Consider the following 20,234-nt stretch of genomic DNA (forward strand, 5'->3'; position numbering starts at 1 on the left):
GGATTTGGCAAAACTGACTGTTTAAGCAAAAAGTCACCGTAAGCAATGTTAATGGTAAAAATGATGCAACAGCTAAAAATACTTTACACTGCCTAAACAATAGACTACAGTATTGTTAAATGAGGTGCCCTGAATAGAAGATCACCCTACAGACGTAGTACATCCCAGAAAACAACTTACTATGTACATATTCATTATTATCCTTAAAGTTCTGCCAACTCTGGTACCATTTGGAGTCCTTGTGCAGCACAACACCAGTGTCATCTCTGAAGTAAATCATAACATATGTAAATTACCTGTAATGATGGAATAATACTTTGTTTTATTATGGCACATATTCAGTTTCATCAATGCAGTACTTCTGCCAGAAAGACATTTTTGTGTATGGCACTATGAAATTGAATGCAACCACAGTCAACAGGGGAGTATGGGAGTAATTAATTCTGTAAAAAAGTTAATTAATTTTTTTTTTTATTGGGTATGGCACCATACCCGTTTTATCCTCTGGCAGAAACCCTGCAATGTGGTCTGGTGGTGTCGTTAAAAAAACTTTAACTTTATATTCACAGTTTAAGATGGACCCCAAACATTATTAGCAAATGCACGTTTCAGCCAGTTAAACAAAAATAAGAGTGTTAATGTTGTTTATAGAATTTAGAATGAGCTTTTTTGCAATTCAATAATGAAATAAATTCACCAGATTCAACTTCAGTTTGTATATCATAGCAAAAATTAGTTCTTCACTTTCAAAACATTACGGGTGAAAAACAATAATACAACAACTGTGTCATATAATGATATATGCTTAACCTGTCAGTGACCTTCTAAAGATTTTGCTAATGAATTAATTTGATAAAATTGAAATTATTTTATCAAAGTAATTCTCCTTGGACTTGTTGTTCAAGGCACAATCTTTACATTTCAAAACAAAAATTAATAAAGACTTCTGGCTATTTTTTTAACTTTTATAGTGCCTCTTTTTCAGCCAATGTTATAATCTGCCATTAATTTACTTTTGCATTTTCAAACATACACTACTAAGAGTAACCAATACAACTGTACAAGTTCTCAGAATATTATAGCGTAAAAACACACATTACTGCACTATTTTGCAGCAAGGTATATATAAACTTTCCTGATAAAACAACACACACTAAGCTTCCATTATGTGTTTTACAAAACCAGTCCACTATAATATTATTATATAACAAAAACTTACTCATTTGCTTCATACTGTTTTTCATCTTTCTTCTGTCCCGAAAAATCTGACCTCATGCGTAATATTGCTGTAAATTAGAATTTTAAATATGTGATGTATCAGGATAATATCTTGCAGAATGAAGGGCAGTAAAACCTATTACTCCCATCCCCCTCAACAAATATAACAAGAGTACCGGTGAGATACATGATACACCCATCAGGAGTTTGATGGAAAATCATATCTATATTAATGAATATGTTATGGATATGACTGAAGTCTAATTATGTGAAATGTTTGCAATGGGATGGATGAACAGTTTGTTTTGTACCAACCACCACCCCATGTTGTTCCTACATGTTGTTTGATGGTCCTGTCCCCTGCGTGTGCTGTAACCTCACCGTGGTGCAGGGGTGCAACATTCTCTTTGAGAATGGCCAATACAGCACAAAATTGGAATTTTGAGTAAAATTCAGTATCCGTAAAATTCTGTGATATTTGTGTTTTTGCACAGTTCTTTACACTGTTTTTGTTTAGGTCTTGAATTTTTATATTGATGTTGATCATCACTTTATTTATTTGCATTATCATAGTTTGACACCCAATAGCCGATGTATTTTTCGTGCTGGGGTGTCGTTAAACATTCATTCATTTCATTCATTCATTCATTCATTCATGGTCCTGTATACAAGATACACTGTATGATCTGGACAAGGATTTACTATTATGTACAGTAGACCGTGAAAAGTAGGTCACAATGACCTAGTAATAGTGTGCGAAACACCGCCATCCCAAGTTGTTCCTATATGTGAGGTTTGATGGTCCTGTATGCAAGATATGGTCTGGACAAGGATTTACTGTTATGTGCAGTAGACCTTGGAAAGTAGATCACAATGACCTAGTAATAGTATTCAACAAACCACCATCCCAAGTTATTCCTACATGTGAGGTTTGATGGTCCTGTAGGCATCTGTATGCAAGATATGGTCAAGACAAGAAATACTTAACAGACGGACAACGCCATGCCATAATATGACACTTCATAAATGGGCGTATAAAAAGAGCATTCTTTATTTTAAGTGTCTTTTTTGTTAAACTGTTTAAACACTCTATATTTTTGTCCTAAATCTATTTTCACCCCTCCCAACCCCACCCTAGTTATTTTACTAGGTACTGCCCTGAACATCATTACCATTCCATTTCCCAGTCAGGGGTTTATCACTGTACATGTGTATATTACAAATGTGAGCTCACAAACCATATCAGATTCTGCAATTAAGTGGAAGATGAAATGTTCTATATATTTTTGTTTTTTGTATGCAATTAACCGATATTTGTCTTTATAGAGCTATTCAGTTATGTGAAATAATTTGTATACTGGTTTAATGCTAAAAGGTACCCTGAAGCCAAATAATATGCAAATAACTGATTATCCTGTATTACAAATTTGAGTTCACAAACCATATCAGATTCTGTAATTAAGTGGAACAAAGCTCGTCATTCAGATTTTTGTTCCAAAACCACAAGAATAGAAAAGACCATATTTGTTCTATAATTACGTACACATTTCTATTAATTATTGTTAAAAACCTGAGTTACTGACCCCCACACAAAATGGTAAGCAGGTTACCTGGTGGTTTATAATGCCTTGCTCTAGACAGAGTGACATCATCAAATTCTTCTTTTACAGCTTTCACACTCTGTTAAAATGAAGTGAATTCAAGTGTATTAGAAAGATTGTACGTATTAATTCAATATAAGAAAACAATCAACTCTACATAAAGAGAGCTCTGTCTAGGACAAAGGTAATGGTTTGTGCTATCCTGTCTGTCGGAAGTGCAAATAAAAGATCCCTTGCTGCCTGTTGTAAAAGAGTAGCCTATGTGGCGACAGTGGGTTTCCTCTAAACAACAGTGTCAGATTTGTTTGACATCCAATAGCCGATGATAAGATAAAAAAATCAATGTGCTCTAGTGACATCGTTAAATAAAACAAAGTTTATTTTTTTCATCAGAGGAAACCCACTATATTTTTTGTAATGCAGACAGGAAAGCCAATAACACAGCCTTTGACCAGGTGTGGTACACTGGTTGGAACAGGAAAAAACTCCCCATCAGTTGAATAGATCCACTGTGGTGGTTCGATCCTGCAATGCAAGCACCTCAACTGACTAAGCTAAATCCCGCCCCAGACAGAACAGAGATACAAACCAACATTCGCACCACGGTATCAGAAATCATTTTCTTACACACCCATATAACTTGTAGATTAATTTCGTCTCAAAAAAATATGTTGGATATCACTTCTGAGGCTTGTGATTGGCTGTTCCAAGTCCATGACCCACGTATCCTGAGTAACCATGTAATAACTGAACGTGATCATGTTTGATTTTCAAGGAAGTATGAACTACAGAACCAGTTTACAATGTGAAAAGTGCACTTGACCTTTAATTGGATATAAGCATGAACACTAAGTTAAGATAAAAGAACGAACGAACGAACAAACGAACGAATGGACAAATAAGAAAGCAGAACAATAAACAGGGGCATGGCATGCTCCAAAACTGGTTCGAATGTGAACCTAGTGGACATATATATGAATAGCCTAATATTGCACTGTAAAAACTTGTGCTAGCCTCAACCAAACCCCCCAAGCCTATGCCCCGGAAAACCCCCCAACTTACTTGAGAAATGCTAGTGGACATCTATATGAATAGCCTAATATTGCACTGTAAAAACTTGTGCTAGCCTCAACCAAACCCCCCAAGCCTATGCCCCTGAAAAAAAACCCCAACTTACTTGAGAAATGCTGCGAAACGTTGAGCTCTGACCGAGCTGCTGGGTCTGTTTGGAGAAATTTTCCGCCGCCTTCCCCATGGTCTTCCCGATCTCTTCAGTTGACTCCATCATACGTTTGGCAAAGTCAGTCTTTTGAACTTCATCAAATGTCTGCATTCAGAATTAGAACATTTCCATTAGCTTGATAACAAAAAGTACCACACGTTTATATGCCGTACTCATAACTAAGATAAGGGCTTTCAAAAATGATCCCACTTTGAGGTGTTACCGTGTTGGGAGGAGGGGAGGGGTGGAGGAGGGGAGGGGTGGATTAAGTATGAAAATAATGATTTCTGCTATGCAAAATGTGGGATGGGGAGTGACTGTGATGTGCAGAAACACAGTTTAAGCATTAATGCATGTATAATCTACTGTCCAACAGATTTGGGTTAAAGACTGAGTCAGGGGTCAAAACAGTTTAAGAATTAGTGCTATACTATACTGTGGTTGTAGATTCATCTCGAATACTGACAATCATTCAAACTGGCCTCAATTCCAACAAACCTCAATTTTCAGTCAAAACTTTAAACATTTTAAAATACAAAAATTAAGCTAATTCAGAGACAAATATATTGCAACCTCCATGTATGTAATTAACTGAAGTGTTCTTTTTGTTGGGAGAACAGTGTTTTAATAACAGTCAAGGAAAAGAAGGAAATGTGATTAACTACAGGTAACCCAACTAGTAAACAAAATGGTCACTGTTTCAGAATGAACAGAGAGCGATTGTCTGCCTGCAAGAGAAATGGTAATTTTCCCAGCTATGGAGAAAAGGTCATTGTTTCAGTTTGTAAGAGAGACAGTCTCAACTTGCAAGAGAGACAGTCACTGTCGCAGCTGTAAGAGACAGCCATTGTCTCAGTTTGTAAGAGACAGTCACTGTCTCAGTTTGTAAGAGACAGCCATTGTCTCAGTTTGTAAGAGACAGCCACTGTCGCAGCTGTAAGAGACAGCCATTGTCTCAGTTTGTAAGAGACAGTCACTGTCGCAGCTGTAAGAGACAGCCATTGTCTCAGTTTGTAAGAGACAGTCACTGTCTCAGTTTGTAAGAGACAGTCACTGTCTCAGTTTGTAAGAGACAGTCACTGTCTCAGTTTGTAAGAGACAGCCATTGTCTCAGTTTGTAAGAGACAGTCACTGTCGCAGCTGTAAGAGACAGCCATTGTCTCAGTTTGTAAGAGACAGTCACTGTCTCAGTTTGTAAGAGACAGTCACTGTCGCAGCTGTAAGAGACAGCCATTGTCTCAGTTTGTAAGAGACAGTCACTGTCTCAGTTTGTAAGAGACAGTCACTGTCTCAATTTGTAAGAGACAGCCATTGTCTCAGTTTGTAAGAGACAGTCACTGTCGCAGCTGTAAGAGACAGCCATTGTCTCAGTTTGTAAGAGACAGTCACTGTCTCAGTTTGTAAGAGACAGTCACTGTCGCAGCTGTAAGAGACAGCCATTGTCTCAGTTTGTAAGAGACGCAGTCACTGTCTCAGTTTGTAAGAGACAGTCACTGTCTCAGTTTGTAAGAGACAGTCACTGTCTCAGTTTGTAAGAGACAGTCACTGTCTCAGTTTGTAAGAGACAGTCACTGTCTCAGTTTGTAAGAGACAGCCATTGTCTCAGTTTGTAAGAGACAGTCACTGTCGCAGCTGTAAGAGACAGCCATTGTCTCAGTTTGTAAGAGACAGTCACTGTCTCAGTTTGTAAGAGACAGCCATTGTCTCAGTTTGTAAGAGACAGTCACTGTCGCAGCTGTAAGAGACAGCCATTGTCTCAGTTTGTAAGAGACAGTCACTGTCTCAGTTTGTAAGAGACAGCCATTGTCTCAGTTTGTAAGAGACAGCCATTGTCTCAGTTTGTAAGAGACACAGTCATTGTCTGTCAGTTTGTAAGAGACACAGCCATTGTCTCAGTTTGTGTCTGTAAGAGACAGCCATTGTCTCAGTTTGTAAGAGACAGTCACTGTCGCAGCTGTAAGAGACAGCCATTGTCTCAGTTTGTAAGAGACACAGTCAGTTTGTAAGAGACACTGTCTCAGTTTGTAAGAGACAGTCGCAGCTGTAAGAGACACTGTCTCAGTTTGTAAGAGACAGTCACTGTCTCAGTTTGTAAGAGACAGCCATTGTCTCAGTTTGTAAGAGACAGTCACTGTCGCAGCTGTAAGAGAGAGCAGTCACTGTCTCAGTTTGTAAGAGACAGTCACTGTCTCAGTTTGTAAGAGACAGCCACTGTCTCAGTTTGTAAGAGACAGTCACTGTCTCAGTTTGTAAGAGACAGTCACTGTCTCAGTTTGTAAGAGACAGACCATTGTCTCAGTTTGTAAGAGACAGTCAGTCACTGTCTCAGTTTGTAAGAGACAGCCATTGTCTCAGTTTGTAAGAGACAGTCACAGTTTGTAAGAGACAGCCATTGTCTAAGAGACAGTCACTGTTGTAAGAGACAGCCATTGTCTCAGTTTGTAAGAGACAGTCACTGTCTCAGTTTGTAAGAGACAGCCACTGTCTCAGTTTGTAAGAGACAGTCACTGTCTCAGTTTGTAAGAGACAGCCAGTTTGTAAGAGACAGTCACTGTCAGTCAGCTGTAAGAGACAGCCATTGTCTCAGTTTGTAAGAGACAGTAAGAGACAGCCATTGTCAGTTTGTAAGAGACAGTCACTGTCGCAGCTGTAAGAGACAGCCATTGTCTCAGTTTGTAAGAGACAGTCACTGTCGCAGCTGTAAGAGACAGCCATTGTCTCAGTTTGTAAGAGACAGTCACTGTCGCACTGTAAGAGACACTGTCTCAGTGTTGTAAGAGACAGCCATTGTCTCAGTTTGTAAGAGACAGTCACTGTCGCAGCTGTAAGAGACAGCCATTGTCTCAGTTTGTAAGAGACAGCTGTAAGAGACAGCCATTGTCTCAGTTTGTAAGAGACAGTCACAGCTGTAAGAGACAGCCTGTCTCAGTTTGTAAGAGACAGTCACTGTCTCAGTTTGTAAGAGACACAGTCACTGTCAGTTTGTCACTGCAGTTTGTAAGAGACAGCCATTGTCTCAGTTTGTAAAGAGTCACAGTTTGTAAGAGACAGCCATTGTCTCAGTTTGTAAGAGACAGTCACTGTCTCAGTTTGTAAGAGACAGCCATTGTCTCAGTTTGTAAGAGACAGTCACTGTCGCAGCTGTAAGAGACAGCCATTGTCTCAGTTTGTAAGAGACAGTCACTGTCTCAGTTTGTAAGAGACAGTCACTGTCGCAGCTGTAAGAGACAGCCATCGTCTCAGTTTGTAAGAGACAGTCACTGTCGCAGCTGTAAGAGACAGCCATTGTCTCAGTTTGTAAGAGACAGTCACTGTCTCAGTTTGTAAGAGACAGTCACTGTCTCAGTTTGTAAGAGACAGTCACTGTCTCAGTTTGTAAGAGACAGCCACTGTCTCAGTTTGTAAGAGACAGCCATTGTCTCAGTTTGTAAGAGACAGTCACTGTCGCAGCTGTAAGAGACAGCCATTGTCTCAGTTTGTAAGAGACAGTCACTGTCTCAGTTTGTAAGAGACAGCCATTGTCTCAGTTTGTAAGAGACAGTCACTGTCGCAGCTGTAAGAGACAGCCATTGTCTCAGTTTGTAAGAGACAGTCACTGTCGCAGCTGTAAGAGACAGCCATTGTCTCAGTTTGTAAGAGACAGTTGTAAGAGACACATTGTCTCAGTTTGTCAGTCACTGTTGTAAGAGACAGCCATTGTCTCAGTTTGTAAGAGACAGTCACTGTCTCAGTCTCTGTAAGAGACAGCCATTGTCTCAGTTTGTAAGAGACAGTAAGAGACAGCCTGTCTCAGCTGTAAGAGACAGCCACTGTCTCAGTTTGTAAGAGACAGTCATTGTCTCAGTTTGTCGTCAGCTGTAAGAGACAGCCATTGTCTCAGTTTGTAAGAGAGTCACTGTCGCAGCTGTAAGAGACAGCCATCGTCTCAGTTTGTAAGAGACAGTCACTGTCTCAGTTTGTAAGAGACAGCCATTGTCTCAGTTTGTAAGAGACAGTCACTGTCGCAGCTGTAAGAGACAGCCATTGTCTCAGTTTGTAAGAGACAGTCACTGTCGCAGCTGTAAGAGACAGCCATTGTCTCAGTTTGTAAGAGACAGTCACTGTCTCAGTTTGTAAGAGACAGCCATTGTCTCAGTTTGTAAGAGACAGTCACTGTCGCAGCTGTAAGAGACAGCCATTGTCTCAGTTTGTAAGAGACAGTCACTGTCTCAGTTTGTAAGAGACAGTCACTGTCTCAGTTTGTAAGAGACAGCCATTGTCTCAGTTTGTAAGAGACAGTCACTGTCGCAGCTGTAAGAGACAGCCATTGTCTCAGTTTGTAAGAGACAGTCACTGTCGCAGCTGTAAGAGACAGCCATTGTCTCAGTTTGTAAGAGACAGTCACTGTCGCAGCTGTAAGAGACAGCCATTGTCTCAGTTTGTAAGAGACAGTCACTGTCTCAGTTTGTAAGAGACAGTCACTGTCTCAGTTTGTAAGAGACAGCCACTGTCGCAGCTGTAAGAGACAGCCATTGTCTCAGTTTGTAAGAGACAGTCACTGTCTCAGTTTGTAAGAGACAGCCATTGTCTCAGTTTGTAAGAGACAGTCACTGTCGCAGCTGTAAGAGACAGCCATTGTCTCAGTTTGTAAGAGACAGTCACTGTCGCAGCTGTAAGAGACAGCCATTGTCTCAGTTTGTAAGAGACAGCCATTGTCTCAGTTTGTAAGAGACAGTCACTGTCGCAGCTGTAAGAGACAGCCATTGTCTCAGTTTGTAAGAGCCATTGTCTCAGTTTGTAAGAGACAGCCACTGTCAGTTTGTAAGAGACAGCCTGTCTCAGTTTGTAAGAGACAGTCACTGTCGCAGTTTGTAAGAGACAGCCATTGTCTCAGTTTGTAAGAGACAGTCACTGTCGCAGCTGTAAGAGACAGCCATTGTCTCAGTTTGTAAGAGACAGTCACTGTCGCAGCTGTAAGAGACAGCCATTGTCTCGTCTCAGTTTGTAAGAGACAGTCACAGTTTGTCACTGTCTCAGTTTGTAAGAGACAGCCATTGTCTCAGTTTGTAGAGAGTCACAGTTTGTAAGAGACACTGTCTCAGTTTGTAAGAGACAGTCACTGTCTCAGTTTGTAAGAGACAGTCACTGTCTCAGTTTGTAAGAGACAGCCATTGTCTCAGTTTGTAAGAGACAGTCACTGTCTCAGTTTGTAAGAGACAGCCATTGTCTCAGTTTGTAAGAGACAGTCACTGTCGCAGCTGTAAGAGACAGCCATTGTCTCAGTTTGTAAGAGACAGTCACTGTCTCAGTTTGTAAGAGACAGTCACTGTCGCAGTTTGTAAGAGACAGCCATTGTCTCAGTTTGTAAGAGACAGTCACAGCTGTCACTGTCAGTTTGTAAGAGACAGTCACTGTCGCAGCTGTAAGAGACAGCTGTAAGAGACAGCCATCAGTTTGTCTCAGTTTGTAAGAGACAGCCATTGTCTCAGTTTGTAAGAGACAGTCACTGTCTCAGTTTGTAAGAGACAGCCATTGTCTCAGTTTGTAAGAGACAGTCACAGCTGTAAGAGACAGCCATTGTCTCAGTTTGTAAGAGACAGTCACTGTCTCAGTTTGTAAGAGACAGCCATTGTCTCAGTTTGTAAGAGACAGTCACTGTCGCAGCTGTAAGAGACAGCCATTGTCTCAGTTTGTAAGAGACAGTCACTGTCGCAGCTGTAAGAGACAGCCATTGTCTCAGTTTGTAAGAGACAGTCACTGTCTCAGTTTGTAAGAGACAGCCATTGTCTCAGTTTGTAAGAGACAGTCACTGTCTCAGTTTGTAAGAGACAGCCATTGTCTCAGTTTGTAAGAGACAGTCACTGTCGCAGCTGTAAGAGACAGCCATTGTCTCAGTTTGTAAGAGACAGTCACTGTCGCAGCTGTAAGAGACAGCCATTGTCTCAGTTTGTAAGAGACAGTCACTGTCTCAGTTTGTAAGAGACAGCCATTGTCTCAGTTTGTAAGAGACACAGTTTGTAAGAGACAGCCATTGTCTCAGTTTGTAAGAGACAGTCACTGTCTCAGTTTGTGTCTCAGTTTGTAAGAGACAGCCACTGTCTCAGTTTGTAAGAGACAGCCACTGTCTCAGTTTGTAAGAGACAGTCACTGTCTCAGTTTGTAAGAGACAGCCATTGTCTCAGTTTGTAAGAGACAGCCACTGTCTCAGTCACTGTAAGAGACAGCCATTGTCTCAGTTTGTAAGAGAGACAGTCAGTTTGTAAGAGACAGCCATTGTCTCAGTTTGTAAGAGACAGCCATTGTCTCAGTTTGTAAGAGACAGTCACTGTCGCAGTTTGTAAGAGACAGCCATTGTCTCAGTTTGTAAGAGACAGTCACTGTCTCAGTTTGTAAGAGACAGCCATTGTCTCAGTTTGTAAGAGACAGCCACTGTCTCAGTTTGTAAGAGACAGCCACTGTCTCAGTTTGTAAGAGACAGCCATTGTCTCAGTTTGTAAGAGACTCAGTCTGTAAGAGACAGCCATTGTCTCAGTTTGTAAGAGACAGTCACTGTCGCAGCTGTAAGAGACAGCCATTGTCTCAGTTTGTAAGAGACAGTCACTGTCTCAGTTTGTAAGAGACAGCCATTGTCTCAGTTTGTAAGAGACAGTCACTGTCTCAGTTTGTAAGAGACAGCCATTGTCTCAGTTTGTAAGAGACAGTCACTGTCTCAGTTTGTAAGAGACAGCCTGTCTCAGTTTGTAAGAGACAGCCATTGTCTCAGTTTGTAAGAGACAGTCACTGTCGCAGTTTGTAAGAGACAGTCATTGTCGCCTGTAAGAGACAGTCATTGTCTCAGTTTGTAAGAGACAAGAGTTTGTAAGAGACAGTCATTGTCTCAGTTTGTAAGAGACAGTCACTGTCTCAGTTTGTAAGAGACAGTCATTGTCTGCCTGTAAGAGACAGTCATTGTCTCAGTTTGTAAGAGACAAAGAGACAGTCACTGTCGCAGCTGTAAGAGACAGCCATCGTCTCAGTTTGTAAGAGACAAGAGTGACATTCATTGTCTGCCTGTAAGAGACAGCCATTGTCTCAGTTTGTAAGAGACAGTCACTGTCTCAGTGTAAGAGACAGCCATTGTCTCAGTTTGTAAGAGACAGTCACTGTCGCAGCTGTAAGAGACAGCCATCGTCTCAGTTTGTAAGAGACAGTCACTGTCGCATATTACAGTTACTATAACTGGTTACTTTTTCTAAAAAAAATTGTAAGACTTCAGAATTGTTTCAACTGGATTAATTAAAAATAAATTTAAAATATTTTTAAAAACACTTTAATTCATTTTACTTACAAACTTTTGTCTTGCTTTCTGTATAGCTTCTGTCTGTTCTAACTTCTTTGTTTCTTCTTTAAATTTATTCAAGCTCTCCTATAGACGAAATACAAATAAAAATATATTAAAATCCATAATGAATCATGTAATATTATGACCGCAAACACCTCACATTATTCCACATTCAATTGACAAAAACAAAAAACAAATTGGACAAGAAAATAGAACACTTTTAAATTTATTTTCAAAGCATATTTCCTTTTTAGGTATATCAAGCCAAATTGAAATAATTGACAAAAAAAACCCAAAAGTGGACGTTGGTATGAAAGTTAAAGGTTTTTTTTTTGTTTAACGACACCACTGGAGCACATTGATTAATTACTCATAGGCTATTGGATGTCAAACATTTGTTAATTCTGACATGTAGTCATCAGAGGAAACCTGCTACATTTTTCTTAAGGGATCTTTTATATGCACATACCACAGCCTTTAATATACAAGTGGTGGTGCACTGGCTGGAACAAGAAATAGCCCAATGGGTCCACCGACAGGGAGATTTAAGTATTCATACTTCATAGACAACATCTCCATTATTACTGGCTATCAGCTATATTTTAGCTGCCTAGTTTCTAGAACTTATTCTTTGCTGTATATTAATGTCTATTTATCTGGTGTACCTTTAAAAACAGGAGTGGTGTTTACAACTTTTGGTGAAGTAATGTTTGATTGCACTTTGTGAAACGTGTAAAATACAAACCTTCATCTCTTTATTCTTGGCCAGTTCGTGCTTGAGGTTATCCGTCAGTGTTTGGATGAAACTCTTCCGACCATCTGACATGTATCGGTTCTGACAAGAAAAAATAATTAAATGTCCGTTACGTTCATTACACCACAGTATCATCCCATTGGTCCAGACATAGATTATGGATAAAAAATAATTCAAAATAAAGTATGAAGTTTTAGTGTTATTATTAGCAAGTATGATTCAAATTTAATTATAAGTATTGTCTGTTATTTCTTTTAAGTTCATCTGGGTATATAAAAAAAAATATCCTTAGGATGGGGGGGCCCTTCTGACAGGGGGTCCCAGGAAAATTGTCCCTTTTGCCCTCTTATAAATCCGGCACTGGGAAAAGCAATACCTAAATATCAACTTTTTACTTCGTAAAGGCAGAAAAAAAATTGATTAAAATTTGTTTTGTTTAATGACACCATGTTGATTTCATGTCAAACATGTGGTAATTTTAATGTATTGTCTTAGAGAGGAACAAATCCTACATTTTTCCAGTAGTAGCAAGGGATCTTTTATATGCACCATCCCACAGACAGGATAGCACATACTACAGCCTTTGATATATATATATATATATACACACACACACACCAGTTGTGGCACGCTGGCTGAGATGAGAAATAGCCTAATGGGCCACCAACAGAGATCGATCTTAGTCCAACCGTTCATCAAGCGAGCGCCGTCCATAAAGAAAAAAAACCCAAAACCCCCAACAAAAACACTTGAGTTAGGATATCACATAATTTGGGATAATAACACAGATGACTGCTTTCTAGTGATGACCAGGTGAGCAGGTGTGAATGTAATACTTTTACACCATAAAACATTTTTCATCAATACTTTAGCGTTATCCAATTAAAAAAACATACAGGTATGTTCAGGCCATTTCACATTTTTAATGTGACATGGTTATTATGTCAGTCAGTATGATACTATATTAAAATCATAATTTCACCTACTGCAAGGAATAAACCAAGTGATGCCAGCTCAATAAATGGCATATATCCCCAATAAATGTTTTTAAGAAAACACTGTTCTCGATAAATTAATTGTAAAGTTGTTCTCTATCCAAAACCTTTGCAGGTCAGGTCAGAGATTATAAAGTGCATTCAGAACAAACCTATCATGGGTGCAGGTGTCGACTTTCGTCAGCTACTCAGTCCAGGACAGGAAAAGGTTTGGGGTGGGTGGGATAGGGTGTCATCCATACAGGCATGTGCATGGGAGCACAAGCAGCCCAACCAGGACGAGGGTTGGTTTTGGTGCTATTGAATTTGCAAATGTCCCGTAGGATTAAAGTCAAATAGAAAATGTTGCGTAATTTCTTGAAGGTAAGTTTTAAGCGTAATTTAGAATGGTTCATCAAAACTGAAAATGGAGCTACTTGGATGACTTGACATAGCTGACCGAAGGATAGCTCCAAAACGTCTGCTCTGCTATTCTCTTAATATAGAGGTACCTGAGTAATCCTGAAATCCAATTGACCATTGTTGTGCTGGTAAGGGGAGATAACTGCTGGATGACACTGACATCCTGTAATCTTCTGTATTGAAGAAACTGCAAAAATCTACAAAACAAATTAAAAATAATAATAAGAATAATATAACTGTATAATCGGGGATATCCAGCAAGATAATATTTATGTATATGTATATTATATATATGCCACAATGACCCTTTCTTTAAATTTGTGGTGTTTGATATATATTTTTAAATACAACAAACTGTTTAAGAATATGAAATTCAGGTTTTGTTTCAGAAAAAAGATATGCCACTAATACATACACTTCAGGAAAAACCCCAACAGCAACCCCTGCAATTAAAAACATGCCACTGAAAAAAAAACCTCCATGGCCAAAAAGTGCTGTGGAGAAATAAAAACTTCACGGCATTGCCAAAGGCAATTGCAGGAGTTGCATCAGCACCCCCTTTCAATTTTCCAATTAAGTACGTAGTTGCCGACAGGTATCTTCCTGAAGTGTGTGTATTAGTGGTTACTATGTGAAATATTTGTTATCAGAGTACTCGAAAATGATCAATGTAAAGGACCTAAAAGGTCCAAACATAGGATTATTGTAGTATTAAAAAAAATCTCCAATTTTTTTTTTTCTTTAACAACAACACTAGAGCACATTGATTTATTCATCATCAGCTGTTAGATGAGAGGAAACCTGCTACATTTTTCCATTAGTAGCAAGGGTTCTTTTTATGTAGGCATCGGATTTCACGGTAATGATTGTTACCGGTAGTGTGTCGGCAAAACCACGGAACCGAAATTTCGTTTCCCATGATTATTTTGTCGATTTTTTTTTTTAAAACATTTATCTATATATATATATGTATGTATATATATATATATATATATATACATGTATGTATATATATATATATATATATATATATATATATTATACAAATAATAATGTTTCTCATATAAAACTACTGGAGATAGTTTTCAACACAATCACGACACCCGATTCTGATATTAGTGTTCTCCATACTTCTCAGTGTTCAAGTAAACCCGAATCCGAGTTCGACACCGCGCTCAAATCAAACCAGACTAAAAATTGTAATATTGACATCATGGCATCTGCTCCAAAGAAGAAAAAGTCTGAATCCGTTTCTTTGAAAACTTTTTTAAAATGGCCATTTAGTGGCGATTTTGAAGTCGAAGTCGATGCAGTCGATAACGATCTGATATCTGTTAGATGTAGAGTTTGCAGTGACCATTACAAATGAGATGCTTATGAAATTGCCCCAAAAATATTTTTAAGGGGTCATTCATTTAGTACGATATAAAAAAAAGTTGTGATTTTCGACATTCTTCTTCCTATTGTACACGTGCAAATGCATCCACTCCCACACACGAGTCCATTCCCATTTCGATGACGTAGGTAATAATAGGTATGAGCCTACATTGTATCCGCGTACAGTCAGTTGGCTGGATTGAAACCTTTATTTGATGTAAAACAACAGCCAGTTGGCTGGATTGGAACCTTTATTTGATGTAAAACAACAGTCAGTTGGCTGGATTGGAACCTTTATTTGTTGTCATTTAAAATAAGTCAGTTGGCAAGATTCGAACATATTACCCAACCTGCATAGCATTTTGACAATCCATTGCATTATGGTATAAGAAATGGGTTCCCATAACTAGTTTTCATGGAACCTAAAAACAGCTTCCGATGGGTTCCCATGATCTCAGGGCACGGAACCCAAAAAGTGTTTCCCCTGAAATTTGAAATCCTATGGCTTGTATATGCATCAAACCACAGACAGGATAGCTTATACCATGTCCTTTGATATACCAGCTGTGGTGCACCAGCTGGAACGAGAAATAGCCCAATGGGACTGATCCCAAACTGACCGCACACCAATGGAGCGCTTTATAACAGGGCTACGTCCCACCCCTATATTGTAGTATTAACAGTGTCGCGGAAATCAGAGCCTACTGTGTGGTAAGCAGCCATTCGGTGTTTTCACTATAAAGTTACCTCTGTCTCGAACGAATCCATGACGTTTCGCCCCCAGTTTGACCTGTTCACCCCCAACTGTTTGCCTGTTCGCCCCCAACTATTTGTCAGTTCGCCCCAAACTTTTAGTCAGTTCGCCCCCAACTCCCAATTATTTGTAACTTTTAAGCAATTATTGTATTGTTTCTTTAGAGTTTTTGGTGACTGCTGATGTTGTAGTTTTTGTATTTGTCCGCAAAAAGAACCGGTGCCAGCAGTATATTACTATTAGTAGATTCAAATTACCAGGATGTGTACCACCTCCGTATCGTGGGACCGACCATAGGTTTCGGTTTCGATACGATAGGTGCTCTTTGAATACACCTGAAAAAGGTTATTTACCATTCAGATTTGAAGAACCTGCGACATGTCACATCTGACTGAGAGTTAAGCATTGATGACATTCATAATAAATCTGTTTATTCCGGATTCTTACGAAAGTAAAATTCTGCGTGATCTAAAAATGTAAATCATACTTGCATCAAAGTTTGATGACTGCCAAATAGCGCATATAAAAATGCACACGGTAGTGTGTGAAATCGCCTAAAAATAGGGTAGGGTTGCACTAGAGGAAGCTCAGCACACACAGATGGGTCCAGACCACACTTTCACATCGACACAATGGTATATTTATGGGGACGAACTGGTACCTTTGTCACAGTTTGTGGGGGCAAACTGTTTATGCATGTGGGGGCGAACTGACATCCTATTTGGGGGCGAACAGACCTGGGGCCGAAATTACTGGGGGTGAACTGCCTTGGGGGAGAAACGTCTGGTAACCTCTCGAATGACAGACATGACAAGAGTACTAATCCGAGGGTAGGAAGAATGGAGTTGGGGGAGGGATTTCACAAATGCCAGACAACTCGGCCCGGAGGACAACTCGGCCCACGTCGAGACAGCTCGGCCCGGAGTCCAGAAAAAACTCGGCACATTGACAATCTTGTCTATTGTTGAACAAGTGTTGTTTTTTAAATTAAAGTATTCTCACAGAAATAAAAGAATGTGTTTTTTGTTAAATTGCTGATCCATTTATCTTTGAAGATAGTTTCCGCTGTTCGAATAATTTGTTTGTGTTCTACAGTCGGTGACCTAAACATTGGAGATGATCCCAGAAAAAACATGCACAAGTTATTTATCGTTGTAACAACACTCGCAGATATAGCCTCCTGACTTCCTGCTTTTAAGAAGTAATTCCAATTGGTGAGCATGATGACATTTTCAGCAAATAATGTATATAACCGTCCGAATTATTGGACTTATCACTTTCTAACAAAATGCCGACTTATGCTTCCAACCTTATGTCGCGAAATTAATACGCACGCACTATTTTCCAGTTTGAAGTGTGCTTAAAGTAATGTTTAGATTTTCGAGTAAACCAAATAGTGTCTTAAAAACAAAATCATATTGTCATTTGTATATTTTTTATCTTGAATCATGAGTCATTTCTATAGTACAATACTTCTAGAAACCCATCCGACACTACGATATGCACCTACGACATACACAATTGTCATTCTTAATGGTGACCATATAGTTAGTGGTACAGGTGATGCGCCAGTTCCGGATCACTTCAAACAAAATTGTGAATTCTGTCAACATGCGCGCGTATGACTTTAAAAGAAATTCTTGGTAATAAAGATAATCAACCATATAAATAAAACAGTGATATAAAATGTAAATTTAGGTAAACATTTGGCACCAAAAACAGTGTTGTTCGAGCTGGCGTACTTGCGCCAGTTGCAGATCACTTTGTCCAGTTCCGGATCACTTTCGAAAAATAGAGGCTTACGCCTTCAAAAACACTATTTCCAACATGTTAGCACTTTCAGCACGTTCGTGGATCCTGCCGGACATATTTTATGATCATTTGCAACTCCATAGGGTTCCCATCCTCCTGATTACGCCCCTAATTAGCAATTTCTAAAATCGATTGAAAATCAACGATGGTGTCCCATGACGTCAGATACACGGGACGTGTGTCAAAAGTAAAGGTGCGCGATCCTTATTATTTTCGTTGTGTACTTTCAACAAGTTGAATTATATTTGATTTCTGGCATTCTAGTATATAATAATAATAATTAATATTATTATTATTACTAATAATAAATAATTGTTTTCATTTATTATCGTATATATCAATAATAATGATAATAATAATAATAATAATAATAATAATAATAATAATAATTATTATTATTATTATAATAATTATTATAATTATTATTATTATATTGATGACTTTTAAAAGTCACATTTTCTTTGTGAAAGGAACAAAGGCTTGAAAATAGAAAGAAATGACATAGCAAAATATCAACTTTGGGACTGTTTAGTATTTATCATAATACAGGGGAGGATTATGCTTTAGGTGCGTGGAGGGGAGGGGGGTCCGAAATTATAAATTTTACAGGTTATCTACGTGGTGGGGGTGTTGTTGTTTTTTTAGCCGGATATAATCCGCCCCTGTTTAAATATTACAATTAAGCAAATAATTTTGAAGCAGGACGGTTACACCCCTTGTTAATAATGATAAATATTAATATAGTGACACACACAAAACAGTCACAAAAGTGGATTATTAATTATTATTTTTGACGTGTTGTTCCATTTGCCCTTTTCTGGTTAGTCTCCCACCCCCCGCAAAATAATTCCTGGATCTACTCCAGAATTATTTTCAACGACGGTCTAAAGGCTAGGGCTAGCTCAGATTGACCGTGTGAATACACAGATCAGTGGCCGACTGACTCTCCTGCATCAGAATGCGATTGTGTAAAACAAAAATTCCACTGAAAAAAATAATCCACCCTATAGTGGTACAGACTGTTTAAATGCGAATTATAATTAAGCCGAATAAGAGATTTTCACTTCGTTGACAAAACCAAATAGAGGACCCCTTACCCCTCTCTGCCGTAGTCGAGTATGCGAAAAGCACGTGCAATGGCACATGCGAAACAAGACCAATGGCGGTGGCATGGTTTTATAAAGGTCCTCATGTCAAACTTGTGCCGATTCTTTTCTTTGTACAGTAAACTTGTTTTCTTTTTTTTTCAGTCAATCAATCAAGCAAGCAATATGGGTGGACGGCTCTCACACTGGGGGGGGGGGGGGCAACATTACTGAATAGTCTTATGGGGCAAATACAAAGACACGTGTGCAGCGATTTTAGCGATCTAACAGGTCATACGGGCTCGTATTTTTGTAGGGGCCAGGGCAGACTGATTTTTGCCCGAATTAAACGAAAATGGAATTTTAAAAAACTACATTTTATTTATATTAGCCATATTTGTGAATGACTGCGGCTGGTATTCGTACGAATGGCTAATTACATGTAGGCTTACAAATATAACGTGAGAGACAAGTGGACAAACACTTAAAATCGTAGTTTCAGTTTATAAAATACGTGTCTTTACATTATATACATATTGTCATTACCTGTAGAAAACAAAAATAATACAAGAAAAATAGGTGGAACTACAACGATTAATATAATATTTTGTAGAGGATGACTGGCCATGGGACGAACAGTCTAGGGCTACTATTACTGTTATAAAGGAAGGGGGGAAAAGTGGGAGAAAAAAATTCCACAGTGTTCAACGTTTTTGAGTCTTGAGATAAACCCTGCGTTCATCGCCCCATCTAGCGGCAGTTACAACGTAAATACTTCCGTTTTGTGAGTGATCCGCAACTGGCGTATCAAGTGTGTCCCCTTTGAGGAGTTACAGTAAGTCGTTTGCAGCATCACTTTTCATAAAACTAGTCATGCACAATCTATATATGTTTCCCCTACTCGTACTATAAAAGTTCAAAGGATATAAAAAGAAAAACATCAAAAACTTCATCTCTCTTTGTAAACGTCTTCTTTTTTTCATGTCGTCTGCTCATGTAAAGTTTTATTAGTGGCTATGTATCGCCGTCCAAAATAAAAACAAGACTATATACTGTTACAGTTATTTTACGTACAATTTCAAGAAACATGTATTATTTGTTTGTTAGAATATTTGTTTAATGAAATTTACACAGAAACGACTAAAAATTGAATATACCGACAGACTGATCGGTAACTACAGGTGATCCGGAAGTGATCCGGAACTGGCGTATCACCTGTATCTATCAGTATAATGCATTATTATTACTATAGTACAATACTTCGACACTACGACATGGCCAACTATCATACTTAACACGCATATAATGTGTCACAGCATGCCCCGTCTATCAGTCTAATAACTGGGCCGAGTTGTCTCGGACAACTCGGCCCCGTGGCCGAGATGTCTGGGCAGAGTTGTCTGGTCCCCGATTTCACTCAGGCATCTTTCGTTATCTCTTGTGTATTGGAATATTTACCATTTATTAAATGTATGAAAGTGAATTTATTCTGCACTGCAGTTCTTTACCTGGTCGTTTATGTAGATTATTTACCTGATTGTGTCCTGTTTGTCGATACAATCTTCCAAACGACCGACACATGGAGGCCATGTTGCCCTTGATGCAATCGCTGCGGTGCGCACTTCCGGTACAAGTTAAATAATAATAATTATATTTTCAGTGTCTTGACTAAAAATTAGAATTTATATGCATTTATTTATTTATGTGGTTCCAT

The 20,234-nt window shown here is 38.9% G+C and overlaps 1 protein-coding gene across 1 annotated transcript in view; it reads right to left on the bottom strand.

Moving 5' to 3' along the window:
- Positions 1-20,194, bottom strand: part of LOC121387330 (mitochondrial import inner membrane translocase subunit TIM44-like) — a 30,707-nt gene extending 10,513 nt beyond the window's left edge. Inside the window, exons 1-8 of the mRNA XM_041518365.1 lie at positions 20,054-20,194; positions 13,582-13,689; positions 12,087-12,176; positions 11,348-11,425; positions 3,997-4,146; positions 2,829-2,898; positions 1,220-1,286; positions 181-266 (exon numbers count right to left, since the gene is read on the bottom strand). Coding sequence (XP_041374299.1) covers positions 181-266; positions 1,220-1,286; positions 2,829-2,898; positions 3,997-4,146; positions 11,348-11,425; positions 12,087-12,176; positions 13,582-13,689; positions 20,054-20,110 — 706 coding nt within the window. The 5' untranslated portion in view covers positions 20,111-20,194. The remainder of the gene's footprint in view (positions 1-180; positions 267-1,219; positions 1,287-2,828; positions 2,899-3,996; positions 4,147-11,347; positions 11,426-12,086; positions 12,177-13,581; positions 13,690-20,053) is intronic.
- Between the last annotated feature and the right edge of the window lie 40 nt (positions 20,195-20,234).

Source organism: Gigantopelta aegis, chromosome 2 (genome assembly GCF_016097555.1).
Source record: "Gigantopelta aegis isolate Gae_Host chromosome 2, Gae_host_genome, whole genome shotgun sequence".
Lineage (NCBI taxonomy): Eukaryota > Metazoa > Mollusca > Gastropoda > Neomphalida > Peltospiridae > Gigantopelta > Gigantopelta aegis.